The sequence below is a fragment of the Pristis pectinata genome, chromosome 1, assembly GCF_009764475.1.
Source record: "Pristis pectinata isolate sPriPec2 chromosome 1, sPriPec2.1.pri, whole genome shotgun sequence".
In the NCBI taxonomy this organism is placed as follows: domain Eukaryota; kingdom Metazoa; phylum Chordata; class Chondrichthyes; order Rhinopristiformes; family Pristidae; genus Pristis; species Pristis pectinata.
The window spans coordinates 55,464,930-55,486,240 of record NC_067405.1 but is presented as its reverse complement, the minus strand read 5'-3'; the positions used below and the strand labels follow the sequence as shown (position 1 = coordinate 55,486,240).

The 21,311-nt window shown below is 40.0% G+C and overlaps 1 protein-coding gene across 1 annotated transcript in view; it reads right to left on the bottom strand.

Annotated features, from left to right (window-relative positions):
- LOC127572193 (unconventional myosin-Ib-like) overlaps positions 1–21,311 on the bottom strand; it is a 204,044-nt gene that overhangs the window by 9,927 nt on the left and 172,806 nt on the right. Inside the window, 8 exon segments of the mRNA XM_052019109.1 lie at positions 1,736–1,868; positions 3,446–3,552; positions 4,767–4,901; positions 6,260–6,334; positions 9,992–10,078; positions 14,443–14,529; positions 16,947–17,015; positions 21,266–21,309. Coding sequence (XP_051875069.1) covers positions 1,736–1,868; positions 3,446–3,552; positions 4,767–4,901; positions 6,260–6,334; positions 9,992–10,078; positions 14,443–14,529; positions 16,947–17,015; positions 21,266–21,309 — 737 coding nt within the window.

Genomic DNA, 21,311 nt, shown 5'->3' with positions numbered 1-21,311 from the left:
CATTAAATGAAAGAACTCCTGCCAGAGCATTCTTAGAGGTCACTCACATGATTATAACTGGAGGTGAGATAATAATCTGTATTTGTTTGGGGCAAAACTGGAATGTGTATTTAACCATGCCAGTAACACACTTACTCTCTGTGACTGAGAGTGCCAAATGACATTTCATCCAAACTTTTCAATGATCATAAGTAGAACAAAACAGTTTATCTTGCTATTTTCCCTCTCCTTCTCCCATCCTTTCTGGAAGGTGCTGATCGTTCCATGGGTGGTGACAACCCTCTAATATATCACCATGGTGACTATTTCTAATATCAGAATATGGGTGGTGGAGTAAACATCCATGTACCTTTAACAGATGTTCACTTAACAGCAACAGGAACCTGGTCTTTTTATTCAAAATCAAAGACAAGTTTATTGTCATATGCACGTATGCACAGGTGCAATGAAACACTTACTTGCAGCAGCATCATAGGCACAGAGCATCAGACACACAATATTCACAAGAAAAACATAAATTATACATAAATTATACACCAGAGGCACCGAGACTGTGTTACCATCACCCGTGGCCCACGGGAGATGAACTGAATCATTGTGGGCCAGAGTCAAGAAGCAGACCTCATAGCTCCACACCAGCCAGTAATGAATCTCATACTCTTATTTATCCATTGCATCACCAGACATCCTGCTTTTCCAATTTAAGTTGTGATCATAGTACAGATACCATTGCCCAGAATTTCCAAGGAGCTGCAGAATTTACATTCACATAAATGAGCTTTTTGCGGTTTATGTCCAGTCATGGAGTCAGAAACAGGCTCTTCAGCCCACCCTGTCCCTGCCAACCATCAAGTAATCCTACTAATCCCTTTTACCAGCAGTTGGTCCATAGCTTTCTGTCCCTTGATGACTCAAATGCTTGCTTGATACTTCTTAAATGTTCTGAGAGTCTGTGCCTCCACCACCCTCTCAGGCACTGCACTCTGAACTGCAACCACATTCTAGGTGAAAAAAGATTCTTCCTTATATCCCCTCTAAACCTTTTACTCTTCACCATAAACCTCAGCTTTGGGAAATAAATTTACTACTGTCTATCCAATTATGCCTCGCATAACTTTATGTGCCTCTATCAGACTTCCCCACAGCCTTTTCCACTCCAGAGAAAAGCAATCCCACCCAGTTTCTCCTCATAACTGAGAAACTCCATCCAAGGCAACATCCTGGTGAATCTCCTCCGCGCCCTCTCCAGAGCAATCATGCTCTCTCTATACTGAGGCAACCAAATTTAGAAAATGTCTTGAGGCAGAACATCTTCATTGAGACTATTCCAGGCTCACAAAATAGGACATGGTACATAGTGGCTGTAGTACTGAACTAGTAATCCAGACACGAATTCAAATCCCATCATACCAGCTGGGTAATTTATTTCAGTTACTTGAATAAACCTGAAAAGAAAAATCTAATATCAGTAATGGTAACCAGCAAACTACTACATTGTTGTAAACAAACCCTCTATTTCACCACTGACCATGGCATTGGAAACTAGCCAGCCACATCTGGTTTGACCTGTAAACAATTGACTCTGAACAGTTGTCCTCAGTTATATTGAACTGCTAAATGTAGACTGCAGTGGTTTAAGAAGGCAGTTCACCACAATCTTCTCAACAATAAATACTGGCCTTGACATCTCAATGAAGGATAAAAAAAACATTGCATAAAACAAACCTCCTCTTACCTTGCCATTAGCTCTATTAATTTTGCTTACAACATCTGCCAGAAGTATCTTCTCATCCACCGCACCATTTAGCTTCTGGTATTTGGGGTTCTTACTGATTTCCAGATAATCTCCTTGAAAGGGTTGTGGAACGCTGCAGAGAGAAAATTCCAGAACTGAAATTCTCACCCTTTACATATCTGTGTCATCACATTCTTTTCAATTAACCAGAACATCAAATACTGGAGTAAAGTTCACCGTCTAGTCAAAGAGTTCAGGAGTGATATGCACAATTCCCAATCAATTCTCATCAAATTAATCAGTAAACAGCAATATTTTTGCTATCAATTCCTTTAATTTTTTTTTGGTCTTTATCTTAACCTATTTTCTTTCAGAAAATAAATATAAAGAAATTCATCTGATCAGACAACTGCTCCTATGGCAAACTTGAAGTGGCTTAAACTCTATTACAGCTATTTGACCACCATTTTTGAAAGGAAAGTTTGCTACCTCCTCTCTGAAAGGCACCAACTTGCTGGATTCAGTTCCAGGTACAGGTGGGGTATGTCACCTTAGCTGAGCAGCTATTTTTAATGTAAAGATATTGATTGTTTCATCATATTCCATCATCTCATGCTCTTTCCACTGGTATTTACTGAATATCTGTCAAATTAGGAATTATGATAATCATATCTGAGATTACGCAATTCAGAGCAGGCTGAATCTGTTAGCAATCTTGTCTTTGTGGTTCAATGGCTTACTGAACTGCACTGATACCTGATAAAACATACAGGAGTCTGCTAACATTATGTTCGTAGTAGAGATACATTACACTCAGGAGTAGAGATTGTACATTGGCATACAAGCCAAATGGATTCTTGGTTTTATGAAAAGGGGAAAGGAACATAAAATCAAAGCAATGATGTTTAATTTCTACAACATACTGATCAGGCCAAAATTTGAGTTGTGTGTAGCTGTGGACATTCCATCACAGGAAAATCACCAGATTGATTGAAATGGTGCAGTGAAGGTTTATGGGGCGACACCAGAAGATAGGGATTATAATTCTGAAGAATAGATCCATAAAACTTGGTTACTTTTCAGTGGAGCAGAGAAAATTAAAGATTTTTTTCTCAAAACTTTGAAAAGATTTTTAGACAGCAGGTAATGAAACATTATTTCCAAGTATTGTGAATCAAGACACAAGGTCTCATCATTGACACTTAAGAATAGAGGTTTGTCTTCACAATGAAACCTACTAGATGATGAATGAGTTGTCGTAGTAGGTCGTTAAAGCAGAAAATAAAATACTATTTAAGAGCAAGCTAGACAAGAATTTGAAAAGAAAGAATGTGAAACAATGTGAGGAAAGAGCAATGAAATGGATCCAGAGCAGACAGCTCCTGTTACTTCCAGATGATCATTGTAACTCTTTTGAATGAATTGCACAAAATACTTATGTTAGAGAATAGCTAAATGCTCATAGAGGTCTTTTTGCATGGTAATTTCAGTGATTTAATTACTACCTTTCTTTGAAATAAAAAGGTATCTTTCTTTAGTAGATTTAAAGGATTTCATTAATCACACAACCAAAATCAGTTTATCTGCATTGAACTACATTATTGTTCATTACAGCAGTATAGGAATGATTACTTATTCAGTTTTAAAGCATGGTGCATATCAAAGACACTTCACAAACTGTTGCACATGATGGCTGACATCAGCTCTTACCTGTTGGTGTACAAAGCTTTTTTGTCCTTGAACAGCTCACTTGCCTCAAGCTTCTCCTCAAAAGTAGCTCTCTTTTGGTCAGTGAACTGATCCCTGTATTTCTTGCACTGGAAATAACAATAATTGGTTGCAAATCTTGTTTAAAAATTCTCTTTTCACTTTTGTCTACATTATACTTTGAGCCAAGAGTAAACAATGCACTTCAGCATATATGCTGTCCAACAAGTCATGTGAGCTTGTGTTATTTCGCTCTCAACTAATGCCACTAGAACACATTATTACAAATTAAAAAGGTAAAGTAATCATTTTTAAAAACACCATTCATAGAACTTGCTGTGTATTCGGTCTATACTGTACAATTGAGTTAAGATCATCAATGTGGAATGACTTGCATATAGCCCTGTGACTTTTGCTTTCCTATCTGTAAGATCTGATGGCATTCTGCACAATGTTTTACAACAAAAGCAAATCTTGAATCTTTCTAAATCATTAACTAATTCCTCCCAGCTTCAGAATAGAGCATTCAGTTTTGCTGGTATTTGCAAACAATGAAAAAGCTGGAAGAGACCAGTGCACCAGGCATTCCTCATCATGCCCTCAATAAGCATTCATGCATGTGCACATTACTTCAGAAATCATTGACTTGCATTAAGGAAGAAGAATCTTAATAATTTTTCTCAACTTCGAGGTTCAGGGATGCCGAAACCAAAGAGTCCTGAGATCAGAACTCATATTCAGGGGAATGGAATTTGGAAAGAAGATAAGATAAGATTTGTTTATTAGTCACATGTACATTGAAACACACAGTGAAATGCATCTTTTTTGTGTGGAATATTCTAGGGGCAGCCTGCAAGTGTTGCCACGCTTCCGGCACCAATATAGCATGCCCACAACTTCCTAACCTGTACGTCTTTGGAATGTGGGAGGAAACCCACGCAGACACGGGGAAAACGTACGAACTCCTTACAGACAGTGGCAGGAATTGAACCCGGGTCGCTGGCACTGTAAAGCATTATGCTAACCGCTACACTTAGGGTGGGTTTGGTAATAAGGCTAGAAAGGGGGGAATGGGGAGTCAAGAGCTTGGGGAGGGGGGGCATCACAAGAATGGTGGTTGAGGGAATGGGGTAATCAAGCAAATGGGGAGGGGGCAAGTGAATGGGCAGAGAATGGAGGCGATGGGGGTAGGATTCGAACAAATAGATGGAGTGCAGGTGGAGTGAATGGTTGGGTCAAGTTGGTGAGGTTGGGAGAGGAAAAATGCACCAAAGAATCTGTATTTAACTATTAATATCCAACAAATGTAATTTTGTTTTTTTACCCTCCACAGGTGGAAGATCCTCTTCAGCTCTGTGTGTGTATTGTCCAGGAAAAGGTAAGGTCTCACAGGCCAAGTCTTCTCTGTTGGGGACAGTGAAGGCAACTTATTCTTCAGATCCACAAAATACTTCTGTATCTGGATTAATATAAAAGTAGTACATTCCAGTCAGTGTCTATTGACAAGGCAAGTCAGGATCAGTAACCATTTTCTCCGAGGACATTGCTTTTTCACATACTGTTTTCCAAAATAGAATACATGTCAATGGAAAACAAATTTCTTTGCCAGCACAACAGTACTTTGCACCCCCCACCCCCCCAGACCAAGGAATGATGGTGACATTTGATGGCCTGCAGAGATAAAATACTCTGGTTTCAGGATTCGTGCATTATATAAGGGGGTGGTCTCATTGATCCTGTGATTCCTCAATTAGGTCTGGAGTTCTACGACAGGGTGACAACAACGTACTCTTTGCCCTTCTTCCCATCCCCACCTACCCCAATGTTTGAACACTTGGAAACTTCAGCACTTAGTCTTTTGGCTTGGGACTGATTCCAGATTGGAAAAAATCCACATATCTGGAAATAACCCACATATCTGGAAATAACCTTTCCCTGACCTCCATGACATGGCACTTTAAATAGCTAATGTTGAAACTGGATTCTTGCAAATGAATAAAGACCAGCAGACACAGAGGCTTTTAGGGCCCTATTAGATCTTTCATTGCACAGTTAGAAAACCATACACAAAATAACAATCATTGCACTTTAACACCACATTTTATACGGGAAAGCCTTATCACAGATTCTAAGTATTTATAATTGTGCCCCTAATTCTTGTCTTTACTGATAGTTTATTTTTACTTAAGAAAGGATCACATTTTTGGTGTAATTTGTTTGACTTGAATAAAGCAATTTTTACATTTGGTTTAGTCTCCAGAGTATCCTGGGATCCTTAACATCCACCTGGAAAAGCAGGTAGGACCTCAGCTTAACAGCTCCTGGAGTCAGTGCAAATTGCTGGTTTACAATCAAAGCTCAATAACTACTTTGGAGTTCAATTGAACAGCTCTGACCTTGAGGGGAAATTTCTATCAATCTAGGTTGACTCATGTAAAATGGTAGAATCAAAGAAACCCAATTTTTCTCTGGCATCGAGAATATAGCTCTGGCACCTGAAACTGCATATTAACCACATTAAGTACAGATTTTAGTAGGTTTCTGTTTGCAGATACTCTCAAACCAGTATTTGTTTTTCTCCGAGTGGTACAGCTAACATTAGCTTAATATATTTTTTAGATTAAACTTCACCTCCAGATGATAAAATTACAATTATATTTTACCCAACTATTGTTTGCTGTCCATGAATGATCATTGCTTCTTATTATGGCATTTATTTGCCACATGCCAGAAGCCATGAATAAGCCTTTAAACCTAATAAGCCAAAAAGCTTTTAAATTATACAGCAGTGAGAGATACAAATTTCTTTCAACTTACAATTCTTTGAATGGTAAATTCATAGATCTTCCTGCCTGCATTTGCACGGAAGAACTTTCGATATTCTCTGCGAACCTATGGAAAAACAGGAAATAGGCAGATAGGCATTTAATACTAGTGACTTTTTTATAGCTTTGTTGTAAACTGCCGTCATAACAGTGGCAATCGAGAGCAATTTCCTCATGGAATCTACCACTGTCAGGAACAGTTAAGGCATTTGAATTCAGAAATAACTTTGGATAATATTTAGGAATCTTAAAATCAGCTTAATTTCACAAAAAAAAACATCAAAATCAGGAAGAATTCAAGGAGTAAAATTTGCATTGCAACAAACACAAGCAAGCATACAATCTGCCAATGGAAATGTTAGCAAAGGATTAGATATCAACAGCAGGTTAGTGTACTGGTTTTCAGAACTTTTCAAAAATATGGCTCACAGGTAAACATGCATACTCACAACAGTCGAAAGGATAGTTATTGTTCTTTACAGCATAAATTTAAGGGCTTTAACATTGCTATGTACATGTAACTAATAAAGATATCTTATCTTATCAACCAGCAAGGGTCAAGAAATTTGCAGGTTTGAAAGCAGACTTTGCAAAGTGTGTATCCCAGGCTCTAATGATGCACTTGAATTTTCTGAGTTCATGCAAGTTACAGTTGGACCGCATGAACTTCTAGGAATGCAATTGGTGGATCTTTCTTGATATCTGGGAATTTGATTGAGATAAGTTCATAGATGTTCCATCTAAATGTCTGTGGTGTGTGATTTTGTTTCAAGCTACAAGATACATTTACCTTGTAATTAGCAAAAATGATGCACATTGACTTGAATCCACAGAAAATCCCCTAACTTCCTTAGCACTGGTATACAATGAATAAAAGGATAAGGGTGCAACTGTGTATCCTTCTAGTCACAACCCATCAAGCATTGGATCATGCTTGATTCATTAATAAAAGCATTCCAAGTTCTACTTTATATTATGAAGGATCCCACTTAAACTTTTCCCCATTGTTCCTTTATCCTGATAGTATTATGTCTCACAACATATTGTTATTTAACCTGAGAAATCAGTCTTGGTGTGGAGTTATATGCTTACCGGGTGTATCAGAAAATATAGATACAGTTTTTTGGGGAGTGGGGAAAGGGAAGGGTAAAGTTAAATCCTAATGTAGTTTTCCAAGCAAACCTGGATCCTGAAGAACATAGGATACGGAAGCAGGAGTGGGTCATTTGCCCTCCATGCCTTCACTATTCTATAAGATCCTGGCTGGTCTTTACTACAAACCCCATATTCCCTATCCATCTCTGCCTTAACATACTCAGCAACTAAGCCTCCATGGCCCTCAACGGTAGAGAATTCCAAAGATTCATTACTCTCTGGATCTATGTCCTGAATGGTCAACTCCTTACTTTGCAGTTACTCCAACTGGGGGAAATATCATGCCTACTCCACCCTGTCAAGTTCTGTAGAAGTTAGTTTGTTTCAATGAGATAATCTCTCATGCTTCCAGATTCAGATTCAGACTCTTAGATGGCTGCACGAATGATAGAAAAATGGGAGGGAAGGGTTAACAATTGGGAGGGAAGAGTTAGATAGATATTAGAGCAGGATAAAATGTCAGCACAACATTGTGGGCTGAAGGGCCTGTACTGCGCTGTGGTGTTCTATGTTCTATGTTCAAGTGACTATATATCCTGTCTGCTTAATCATTTGTCATAGCACAAAGCCCTTCATCCCAGCAATCAATCAGATAAAGCTTTGTTGCACTCCTCCTGTCCCAAATATAACCTTCCTTAATTAGGGAGACCAGATCTTTACTCAATAATTCAGTTGCATTTTTATCACCGCCCTATGTAATTCCATAAAGTGTCTTTAGTCTTGTACTCCAAAACTGTTGCAATAAAGGCCAACATTTGCTTTCTAAGTTGCTTGCAGTACCTGTATGATAACTTGCAGTGATTACAAGGATACCCAGGTCCCTCTAAACAGCAACACCTTTCATTCTCTGACCATTTAAATCATACTTTGCTTTCCCTGGGTACTTTAAAACTCGACCTCAAGTTCAGAAAGGAGAAATAAGGATATGTTGAGGTGTCCAACTTTCCTGTGAACCTGTATCTTTTTTCCATTGATGGATCCAATCATGTGTCACAGAAGCACAGAAGGACTCACAAAGGGCTCAGTCAGAAATGCTGCAGCAATTAAGGCATTAAGTGATGTGTCATGGGTCTGAATCTGTGATACCCACACTGTGAGTTTCTCATTTTAATCAAGTCACTGTGGTTCATTGTTACACGAGCCCTTTGTACTTTCCCACTGGAAGAGCAAAGAAACAGTCAACTACTGACGACGCTAACAAGAGTTCGGGTTTAATGGTTGTCAGTGTTACCTTCCAATGATCCGGCTTTGTTTGTCAGTTTAGCCGAGGACGAAGAGATGCAATAGCACTAAATCTGGCTTGGCACGGTTGAGAGGACAAGGAGCACATGTGCCAGCCAAAGGACACAGGTGAAGGGAGAACAAGCTGTAGATTGCCACGGAGTTGCAGATGACCATGGAGTCACACTGTGTGGACCTCTGATCTAACTGATGCTAACAATTAACCTTACAAACAAAAGCCTGAAGATGTAAATGTTGCATTGACTCTCACCTGACATTTAAAACTCACTATAGTGTCTTTCAAATCAGCAGCACTAGCTATTATGTTGTAAATATTTGCAAGAGATACTACTGGCAACTTTATCTTTCTAAAAGTTACAGGATGGAGTTAGGGATTATGCTGTACTCTTTTTTGGACCCCACAGCATCTTAAGCCAATGGTGTAACACATCTACACACTAACTTCCTTCACGATTCTTGGTGTGGTGCTGGGTGCTGAAAAACCCTTGCCACGGGCCTGGTTATAGGATTTTAGCATTAAACTAGCCATCAGCTAAGGCTACAAACTCCCTTTTAAATCTAATTGCTCAAACAGATGGTTGTGGAGCCCTGATATTCAGTTGTGCTGAAGTTTAAAAGAAAATACTACCACCAAACACTTGTAACCTTATACAGCAAGCTGCAAAGACAGTTTTGGTTAGGGATATCACCAATTAGACAAGCATGAAGCTGACTGAAAGCAGCAATTCTAAAGGAGTTAAGTTTATCCAAAATGTGTACATATGTGTGTTGGTCAGAGAAACCCTTACGGTGTACATGAAAATCATAAAGGCTGCAGATGCTGGAAATCTAAAATAAAAACAGAAAATATTTTAATACTCAGCAGGTCGGGCTGCATCTGTGGGAAGATAAACAAAGTTAATGTTTCAGGTTGAAGAATCTTCGTCAGAATAGTTCTCTTTCCATAGATGTGGCTATACCCATTGAGTATTTCCAGCTGCATTTATTATCCCTTTGACATAGTAAAAATACAATATCGTGAACTACTTGAGAATGGTGTGGGTGACATTTGCTTACTAAAGAGTTAAGTAGTGACAGTTCACTTGGGTTTGAGTGGCTGACTTCAACAAACTCCAAATGCGACAAGACACAGGTGTATCAATAGCAAACAGAAATGCAGTAAACTAACTTCAATAAAACTTTGCTGATTTCAGTTAAAGGTACAGATAAAACAAAAATTGCTGGATTGGAGTGACTAAAGTTAGTGGAAGTTTGGAATGATCAGGATTAGTGGTTAATATAGTTTCCATTGGGATGGAGTTTAGAGGGAGATTGAATGGGGAAGTACCTTCAGTCCAAGCCAGTAAGCCCAAATGACAGCAACGGCATGTTTACGCCTGGCCTCCTCCTTCAGGCGTTTCAATTCTCTCCGTGCCTAGAAGGTCGCACATAACGAACGAAGAGATAGATTGGTAGATATAAAAGTGAAGCAGGTAAATAGAAAAAGGATGCCCCCAAAAATCAGTGAAAGAAAATGAATTAAAATTGAGAAAGCATGCCACATGAGCAGGTATAAATGTCCGCATACAAAACATAGCTATAGAATAAACAACAGAAAATACGTTAAATGCCTCAAGTCCAATTACTGGATCTTCTACTCTTCAATTCCATAACAATAGCCAGACTAGACATCTGTATATTCATATGTGTTTTGTTATTGGCCAGTCAGAAGTCCAAGTGTGAAACACATTATTTTTTGTAAATCAAAGTTCAGGGTTTCCTGCTTATGCAGAGATCCTGCTAGAATTTAAATTGCTTAAACTATTTTGGCTACCTGAGCAAGGGTAAACTTCCCATTTGGACCCGACTTGGTTGGGATACTTCTTGCAAGGTTATCTTAAGCCAGATGGGGATCCCAGCTGCCGCTGATGTCTCTCCTTCCTTCCTAGATTTCACTGAGTCAGATTAACTGGCTTTGACAATCAGATCTCCAACAAAGAGTTGGTTTGGTTCTGAACTATCATTGCCAAATGAGCATTGTCCTCATCCCTAAAGATTTCATTCTTTCAATTGCTCGTTTATTCTCTTCCAGTGGGACTGTTCATGCACTAAATAACATTTCGCACTTGGACTGACAACTTAGATTTTGTGGCCTCACTTTTCTGTTATCACTTTCTACAAATGGCAATGGCAAATGCTACTTTAAGTGCATAAGAACACAGGAACATGAGTTGACCATTCAGTTCTTGGATCAGACCTGTTCTGTGGACAGTGGACTTTTCCTCCCTTCTTCTAAATTCTCCATCCACCTGGACACGGCCTCATATCCCCTTCAGGTTTCATTGCAAAGTGCCAGCGTGACATTGGACATCTCAATTTCTCCACACTGTTAACTCACTCTCCTTTCCTCCTCTGAACTTGCACCAGTCTGAATATTAAGACTGCCCCAAAATTATCACACCTGCTGACAAGGATAGTGCTGCTGTTCCTTAGCAAACTGACTCCTACCCCACAGGGGCTGAATGCTAGCTCTGACATATACTCATACATTCCACTAGTCCACCAGCCCACCACAGAGCACAAGGCAGTTGTTTCCCACACAGTCAAAGACTTCACTTCCCCTGAAGGTCTTCCTTCCACAACCTCCAAACTCCTGGTACTTTCCTCCACCTCTACCTCCTCCCTAAGATCCACATGCAGAATTGTCTTGGTGGACTTATTGTTTCAGCCTGTTCTTGTCTCATGGAACATAGATCTTCCTGTCTCAATTCTGTTCTTTCACCCTTCGCCCGAGCTCTTCATAAGCATATCTATGACACTTCTGTTGAGCCACTTTAACAATTTCCATTTTCCTCACCCAACTGGCTCATTTTCAACATGGAAGTCCAATCCCTCCACATCCCCATTCCACACCAGGACAGCCCAGGAGATGTTTGCTTCTTCCCAACAAAGGCTTAACCAGTCCCCCTCCACCACCATTCTTCACTTGATTGAACTTGTTCACATTGAACAATTTCTCCTTTAACTCTACTTAGTTCCTCTATATAAAGTGTATAACTATGAGAACCTGCATGGGTCCGAGCTATCCCAGTCTCTTTGTTTCAGGCCCCATCCCTGACCTCTTTGCCTGGTTCATCATTCACTATGATGGTGATGGTTCCTGCTGTCACACAGAATGCAAAAGTTTCTCCATCTTTGCTGCCGGAAGCTTCCCAGAAGGAACGTTTATTGAGAATGCATAAGGAGGAGAGAAAATGATGTTTTTGGTGTTGGCATCACATCAGAGATGTTGAAAGTTATTTGTTGGAAGTGGGTGGAAGGAGAACCCTATGATTATACTAGGCGGGAGAAGAGGCAATGAGAGCAAAAGCATTGGAAATGGAACAGATGCATTTGAGAACCTGTCACCATCCAGGGACCCAAACATTCCACTGAGGTGCAGCAGTGATTCACTTGTACCTCTTTTATTTTGGTATATTGCATTCGCTGCTCTTCATGTAGTCTACTTTGCAGTGAGCAAACTAAATGCAAATTAGGGGATCGCTTTGCAGAACACATCTGTTCAGTCTATTAAGGTGATGCTGAACTTCCAGTTGCCTGTTACTAATTCTCCATCCTACTCCCTCTCTGGTCTTGCTAACTTCAGCCACCTACATTGTTCGGACAAACCTCACATAAGTTCAAAGAGCAGCACCACACCTTCTAGCAAGGCATATTACAGCCTTCTGGACTCAAGACTGTATTTAACAATTTCAGGTAGTCAGCCTTCCCAGTCTCATGAGTGTTGCAAGTACTTTACTGAATATCTGTACAAGCAGTCAATGGCTAGTTTTGACACCAGCTATTTACCATTTAAAGAGAGCTAAGCAAGTAGAAAACTAATATAACTTCCTTCCCAATCCTGCTGTTGCCATGCAGATAGAAAACAAATCTGCTTCACTTCAATTCATCCAAAACACTGCACAAACAATAATTCCTCAGATTCCTTAAATGTCTCAAAGGAAATGTGGGCATGAGAATTCTAACCATAGTCACAGATAAATCACCTTTTTTTTCAGACAATTTTTACACTGATACAAGATAGGTTTCTAACTCTTATCCACCGATTAGGATATTGATTTTGATGGAGAAAGTGTGTAAAATATATATATAGGTTATCATCTACCTCAAGGGGAAAATGCCACAAGTTCCCCTTATCCCATTACTTGCAAAAATGTATTTGTTTTTTTCTCAAGGCATGGTACATAGAAAGGCTAACTCTCTGAGATATTCCAGATTTTGAAAGGCTTCCTGACATCATTCCTGAACCACAACGTCATATCAGGCACAGGCTTTGAATATCATGGAATATTAAAACATGGGACATTCTAATAATAGAATTTTACTTTGAGGAATGGAATTTCTCTTCAGCTGTGTTGATCTGTACTATAAATATGTCCATTTGTACATAAATATTCTGATATTGTTACACAATAGAGTCTGCTTGGGTATAAAATTAAAGCCTGACCCAACCAGAGTGCATTCTTTTCCATACCCATCCCAGACATTGAAGTACATAAAGCAATCTCAAACATGTTATGCTGGAACATTAAGCAACTCATCCTTACTGGATCAGGTTCTCTGCTGTGTCAGTACAGCACAACCTAAACTCAAATGTATCATCAGAATGCAAACCAAAGACAACCGGAACCTGAGACATATAGTCTGGTCCTATGAGGCTTTGATCGGGTAGCCAGGCTCTACTACAATTGCCCCAAAGATCTGGAGAGAAGCAGTGCAACGCTGAAGTGCCTCCATTGCCATTCCTCCCCCACTGCACTTCTTAAGCTCTTCTCTCGATCCTCTTCAAACTTAGCGTCTCCCCTCCCTCACTGCCCATACACGTAACTGTATGAGCAATCACTATGTACACGTGCGGTGATTTGCACAAGTGAGGCCAGGGTGAACTCATCATCCAACCCTTCTCAACTTCCCTTCTCCTTTTGATGACCTGGGCAAGTCTTTGTAGCAGAATACACTGGGATGTCAATTTGTTTACCATTGCAACAAATTAACTTCACTGAGGAAGTATGCAAAATTACTTGCTTTCACAAGCAGGCCAGAAACCACTGGTTGACCAAAGTACTACCTGGCTATGTAACATAACAAACTATGTGAATCATGAAGGCTAAGTAACATCTCACAATTAAAATGACATTAGACCTTGAAACAATAATGGCGGTTAGTAAGTCACAGTGATCTTTCATCCCACAAAGTGCAGTTTTCAAGTTAACATATCACATGCTGCATTATTCAATGGCATGCAGCAGATTATTGCATTAGCAATCTAACTATTCTGAAAAGGAGTATTGCTGGTTTCATCATGCTTTTATCGTGAGCACTGAATATACTAATGGTTAAGAGTGTAGGAAAGAGGGTGGGAAGGATCAATGTTGCAGAGGTGAGGATGGATGTTGTGAAATACCTCGTATCCAAGCCAGTAAGCCCAAATAACAGCAATAGCGTTTTTATGCCTAGCCGCCTCCTTCAGTTGCCTCAGATCCTTTCGGGCCTGAATAGTTATTACGAAGAATGGTAGCACAGGGGAGAAAATGGAAGCAGTACAAGAGAAATTAGCTGAAGCCAAGAGAAAACATTTTTTTTAATAAAATGAACATTGAACAATTATGTGGTAAAGAAAGAGTTTCTTCCACGGAGAGATGGATGCAGTCAAAGTTGCTTCAATTTTAAGTGGTCAGGAAATAAAACAAGTTTTAATAGTCCAGAGATAACCCAGCAGGAAATAGCAACTCTTCATACCTGAGTTCCTCGCCAATAGGCTGCAATTGTTGTAGCTGACTCCTCACAACGCTTCTGGTGCTTTAGTTCCCGCAAAAGTTTGCGTGCCTATAGTGGGGAAGTGGGTAGCGTGCGTGGAGGAAAATAAAATAAATATAAAGTAGAATTTGCACTTTTCGTAGGGAAGATACCTTCCCCTCATTAGGATGCTCAATATGGCTGCACACCTTCTGTAATTTCTTGTTGAGCCTGGACAGTAGCACAGTTAGCTTTTCCACAGTCCTGTTTATGTTGTTACGTGTTTGGCTGACAGTCATGGAGTTGTACCGCAATGAAACTGGCCCTTAGGTCCAACTCACCCATGCTGACCCTGTTGCCTATCTATGCTAATCCCACTTGGCCACATTAGGTCCCATTCTTATCCAAGTACTTGTCCGAATGCCTTTTAAACATTGCAATTGTATCTGCCTTTTGCACTTTCCCTGGTACCAATATAATTATCACCCTCTGTGTGGAAAAACTAGCCCCTCAGAACACCTTTAAATTTCTCCCCTCTCACCTTAAACCTATGCCCTCTGGTTTTAAACTCCCCTGCCCTGAGAAATAACACTCTATGTATCTTATCTATGTCCCTCATAATCATATAAACCTCTATAAAGTCACCCCTCACCCTCCCATGCTCTTGTAAGAACAAATCCATCCTCTCCAATTTCTCCTTGTAACAAAAGTCCTCCATTCCAGGTAACATCCTGGTGATTCTTACCTGAACTCTTTCTACTGCTATCACATCTTTTCTGCAGTATGGCAACTGTGCATAATACTCCAAATGCAGCCTAACCATAGAACGGTACAGTACAGGAACTACCACCCACAACATCTGCACCGACCATGATACCAATCTAACTAATCCCATCTGCCTGCACATGGTCTGTATCCCTCTATTCCCTGCCTGTTCATGTGTCTGTCTAAATGCCTCTTAAACATTGCAATCATATCTGCTTCTACCACCTTCCCTGGCAGCACATTCCAAGCACCCACCACTGTGTAAAACAAAAACTTGCCTTGCAAATTCTTCTTTAAACTTTTCTCCCCCTCACCTCAAAACTATGCCCTCTGGTATTTGACATTTGACCCTGGGGAAAAAAGACTATCTACCCAAACTTTGCTCTCATAAATTTATATGCTTCTGTCAGGTTGCCCCTCAGCCTCCGATGCTCCAGAAAAAACAACCCAAGTTTGTCCAACCTCTCCTTATAGCTAATACTCTCCAATCCAGGCAACATCCTGTTGAACCCCTTCTGCATCCTCTCCAAACACAGTGACCATATCTGCACACAATACTCCAAATGGGGCCTAACTAAAGCTTTGTACAGCTGCAACATGACTTCCTGACTTTTAGACAATGCCCCAGCCAATGAAGGCAAGCATGCCATATGCCTTCTTAACCACCCTATTCACTTGTCACTTTCAGGGAGCTATGGACTTGCTCCCCAAGATCCTTCTGTGCACCTAAGGGCCCTGCCATTTACTGTATACTTTCCTCTTGCATTTGACCTCCCAAAATGCAACACCTTACACTTGTCAAGATTAAGTTCCATCTGCCATTTCTCTGCCCATATTTCCCACTGATCTATATCCTTTTGTACCCTCTGATAACCTTCCTCACTATCCACAATTCCACCAATTTTTTGTGTTGTCTGCAAACTTATTGATCAGACCACCTACATTTTCATCCAGATCATTTATACGTATCACAGACAACAGAGGTCTCGGCACTGATCCATGCAGAACACCACTGGTCACAGACCTCCAATCAGAGAAACATCCCCCCACCACTGCCCTCTGTCTTCTAAGACCAAGCCAAATGCTTCGCACAGCTGCAACATGACGTCCCAACTCTTATACTCAATGCATCGGCCTATGAAGGCAAGCCTGCCGAATGCCTTCTTCACTGCTCTATCAAACTGTGTCACCATTTTCAGGGAGCTCTGAACTGGAACCCCATGGACTCTCTGTACATTAACACTCCTAAGGTCTTTACCATTTACTGTATTTGTCTTGCCAGTATTTAATGTCTCAAAATGCATTACCTCATACTTGGTTACAGACTTTCAGTCAGAAAAACAAACCTCCACCACTACCCTCTGCCTCCTTTCACTGAGCCAATTTTTGATTAGGTTTGCCAACACACCTCGAATCCCATGTGCTTTAATCTTTTGGACCAGCCTACCGTGCAGGATATTGTCAAAAGCCTGCCGAAGTCCATGTGTACCATGTCTACTATTTTGCCTTTATTGATTTTCTTAGTTACCTCCTCGAAAAACTTAATCAAATTTGTGAAATAGGATTTCCCCTGCACGAGACCATGCTGACTCCCCCAGATCAGTTCCTGCCTTTCTAAGTAAACATAAATCCTGTCCCTGAGAATTTTTCCCAATAATGAGAGATGAAAAAGTTTTAAATGACTTTTACTGGAAAACATAGCAAAAAATTTGAAGGAAAATTACTTTTTCTTTGAAACTTACCTTCCATCCTCTGATATATGACTGAATATGTACGGTCACCATCTTCAGCCTTAGATATTTTTTCTGTTGCTATATTGAAAAATATCAAAGCTTTGTTAGTTTCTTAAAGCAAACAAGTGCCAGGTGAAATCCTTAACTTAGTTGGTTGCAGTCACCTTTTGCATGATAAGAATTGGTGACCAACTGGCCAAATTACTGGCCAATGAGAAAACATGCCATGCAAGTCAAAATGATCCTGACTTTTATTCCAAGTTAGCTAATGTCAGCCCAGGAAAAGTAGAGACTTTTCTACTGGATGCAATTGCCAGAATTGGAAACTTCCAAAATTTGGTTCCATTTAAGTAACTGGATCAGGGGTAGGGATAGAGGGAACAAAGCTAACCAAAATCCAATGCTAATGTTGTAACCACTGCTATAAACATGGACCTCTGATGAGGACAGTACTAAATGCACTATTCTTGTGTTGCTCAATGGCTACTCTCATCTCGTGAAGAATTGGGTGAGGTGAGTGAGGTGAATAGCCCACATAAAAACAAAGTCCGGCATAAATTAGCATCCAAACAAAGGAAAAGGGAGGGTGTAAGTAAAATCAGTCTTGGAAACATAATCTATATTTTCCCAGAGTTGACTTCAGTACAAGTGATTGATATGGACAAAGACCAGCGAAAATGCCAGCAGTTTCACTCGGGACTGACAGCAGAATACAGAAATCTTGAACTTGCTGGCAGCTATGGACCAGGAATTTCCTGGCGTTAGCATCCACAATGAATCTGGTGGAGGAGCATGAACTTGCAGCAGTTATGCCAGAGGATCTACTTGCTGAATAGCGATTCCACTTATTTCAATGGAGGGGAATATCTCCAAAGGACCCAGGTAACTATTGGATAATTTATAATTTTCCAATTAATAGACTTATACTGTATGTTCTAAGTTGGTTATTTAACATTTTTATAATTTTTAAGATGTTAATTGATTTTTAATAGGTTTTGATTCTTTCAAGTTTAATAATGTGAGAAGCTGAGGTATGGCCTTGCTGCCTTCCAAGGTGCTTCTCAGCTGTTTTGAGGGCAGGGCTTATTCTGGACCGATCCACATTACATTCTGAGAGGCTATGCCATTGTGCCGGGCCTCATCATTGGGACTGGGCCAGTACTTAGCAACAAGTTGACAATGGTGGATCCATGAAAGATGAGTGTGCCTTAATCATACTAGTTAGGATAAATGTGGGTAGCTCACTGCCGGCAGCAAGCTTGGACGTGATTATTATGTTGCACTTTACAAAAGCTTGACATCTCCCCGAGGACCTTGAAAACAAAGAGTACAAAACAATGAACCATCAGCAGCTTTACTTCTATGTTCCTGTTTTTCTCCAATTGCCTTGTCAGTCTGACAAGAGAACAATCACCAAATCGACAAGTTTAATGGTATTCTAATTCAACCATTTCTCAGTACCATCCATGGCTTGACCCAGACAGTGTTAATTGCCTTGAGCAGTGTGGAAACAATGCACTGTGTACTTTTAAAACCCATTCACCAGTGCAGGTGCAGCGTGTTTGCAAGGTACAACCAGAACAGTGGGAAGTAAGAAATGTGCATTAATGTCCAATAGAAACAGTGAATTTTAGACTAATTTCCATCTGTCACAGAAAATACAAACACTTACAAAAATATTGCTGAAGTGGGACACAGTGCATCAGTGACAACCGCAGTTTTGCATATTTTTTGTTCTGCCAGCAAGGACAGTGGGATGGGGATGATGGTAGGGATATGGGAGAAGCGGGAGGACATGGGGTGATGGTTGCAGCTGGCAGGCAGAAGGAACATCCTCTACAATAACCTAACCCACAGAAGTATTTCAATAGGACAGGGAGAGAGAAGTATTAACATTTTGAAAGACTAATCTGGCAGTCCTAATTTGCTTCAGGAAATTAAATATAGTACCATACAAGACAAGACTGAGACAAACTCTCATTCTATTTCTTCTTCCAAGTCTTTTACACTCACAACACAAAGCAATAGTACAATTCTTGCTGTGGCGATAAACGAAAATATCAAACAGTGTAGGTCAGCCTATGGTAGAGGACAAAATAGTAAAGGCTAGCCTTGGATTCTCATATCGTGTTAACGTAAATCCAACAGTCAGGAGACTGCTGAAAGTATTGTACTCCTGGGAATATTTAATTGCAGGTGTCTTACTTTAATGACTTCCAAGGTCAGATCCAAACTTGACCTCTTATACTTCCATCATTCCACAGGGACATATCAGCACCTCTTAACTTTTGATGTACTAGTACTAAAGCAAGGCATGGTATTTACTGGGCTGTAAACCACACTGCATTGACAAGCACCCAGAACAAAAACATACAAACATAACTTTTCAAAATCCTTAGTTTATATTGCTTTAATAATCTCCTGTGTTTATTTTTGTCATGGGCGTTTACATGACAGTAGAAACAGGTTCAGACTTGCTGCAAATCACAAGAGAAGATTTTGGCTTTGTGTTGAGAATAATGTCTCAAGTTTTATAAAATGGTTTATTATTTTACTACAGATAGATCACAGAGGAACCCTCCAATGCCTTCCCACTATTGGCTGTGGTGAAGTCTCAATTAGTGTATGTAGCTCATTTAAAAAAATTAATATTATGTAGTCAAAGCAGGGAAGAGCATCCACAAATGGCCATGAATGATAAAATAATTCATATCAAAATCACATTTTTTCCTATGTTTTCCATTTTATTACCACAGGATTTGTTTGGAAAATGCTGCCAGGTTTGACGTGGATATAGTTAAATGTGTGTCAATTAGTCACAGAGTCATAGAGCACGGAAACAGGCCCTTTGGCTCAACTCGTCCATGCCAACCAGGATGCCCATTTAAGCTCGTTCTATTTGTATGGCCCATATCTCTCTAAATCTTTCCTATCCATAATTATTCAGCAATTTAAGATGAAGAAGTGAAATAATATAAATAGTAATGAGTGATTGGCTATAGCTGGACATTCTGTGATTAGCCATGCAAAAATGGGTGTTCGCTGTTGGACTCTCAGAAATTTCTTGATTTGTATTTTCAGAAAAAAATTAAAGTACCTGCTGAAAATTTAGGCTGCTACTTACAGGGAAGGAACCTTTCTTTTCTCCAAGGACTTTCACATTTCCAACCCAGTAAGGGATTATTTAAACCCATGTACAGGGCAATGCCCTCATTGTAGCCATTCGAGTTACTGAAATTCGGCCTTATAGAATTCACAAATCACTACTCAAAAATTTGCAATACAGAATAAATTCGCTCTCACAGAATATATGTATCACACAAAATGATTTTTTTTCAACTAATACTTACCGATACACGTGCAGGTAACACGGCTCCGCATTATGGATAATCAGAACATGGTCTGTTTTCTAGAAACACCACGCCTCCACCCTCTCCCCCTCCCCCACCCACCCCAGTAATGTGGGAGGTCACCTGTAGTCACTTTCCTGCAGGAGGTGATTAGTTTCTGGGTTTTTTTTCTGTCTCTCTCTTAATCCAATCTTTATTCCCTTCTTATTCCTCTTTCTGTGCCCAATTTGATTCCAATTCATCCCTTTTTCTTTTCCATTATTGCTCTGTTTCTTTCTCAGTTGCTGCTGACTTTACCACAGGAATAGCAGTTAGTACTTCCAGTGATTTAGAATGCAAAATTTTCCTCCATCCAAAATATGAGGAAAAATAACATCAAACAAATGGATAATGATGCAAAAGGCACACTGTAAAAATGGTGCTTTTTCATTGATGCACGAGACCATCATGGCCTAGGATGCTGCTTCTACCTGCTGATCTAAAAAAAAGTAACAGAAATTTCCTTGAAGTATTCACTCTTTGGATCTTCCTTGAGACCTCTAATCCCCCAAGTACTTTGAGCTTCTCCAACTCTTGCCTCTTATGAATCCCTGACTGTATTCATTCTACCACTGGTAACCATCCAATGCAATACCCTCCCTAAATCTCTCCACCTTGTTCTTCTTTGAAGACATTCATTAGAATTTACCTGCAATGTATCCTAATTTGTCCTAATGTGACTCAGCATCAAATTTTATTTGACAATGCTCCTACAAAGTGCCCTGGGTTGTTTTACTTCTAAAAATGCTATAGAAATGCTGGGGGTTGTTGTTGTTGCTCCTGCTGCTCTGCTGTAGTGGAAAACCTGCTTTAGTAGGTGCGGGATCTGACATTGGTATGCCAGAGTTTGGAAGGACAAGGGCACGGAAGGACAGAACCTCCAGGGCTGACTCTTCTTAAAGCGATGCTGCACAAGAGATTCTTATGAAAACCACTTACAAAATATCTCTTAGACCAAGCCGAAATAATGATCTGGCTCTTTTCA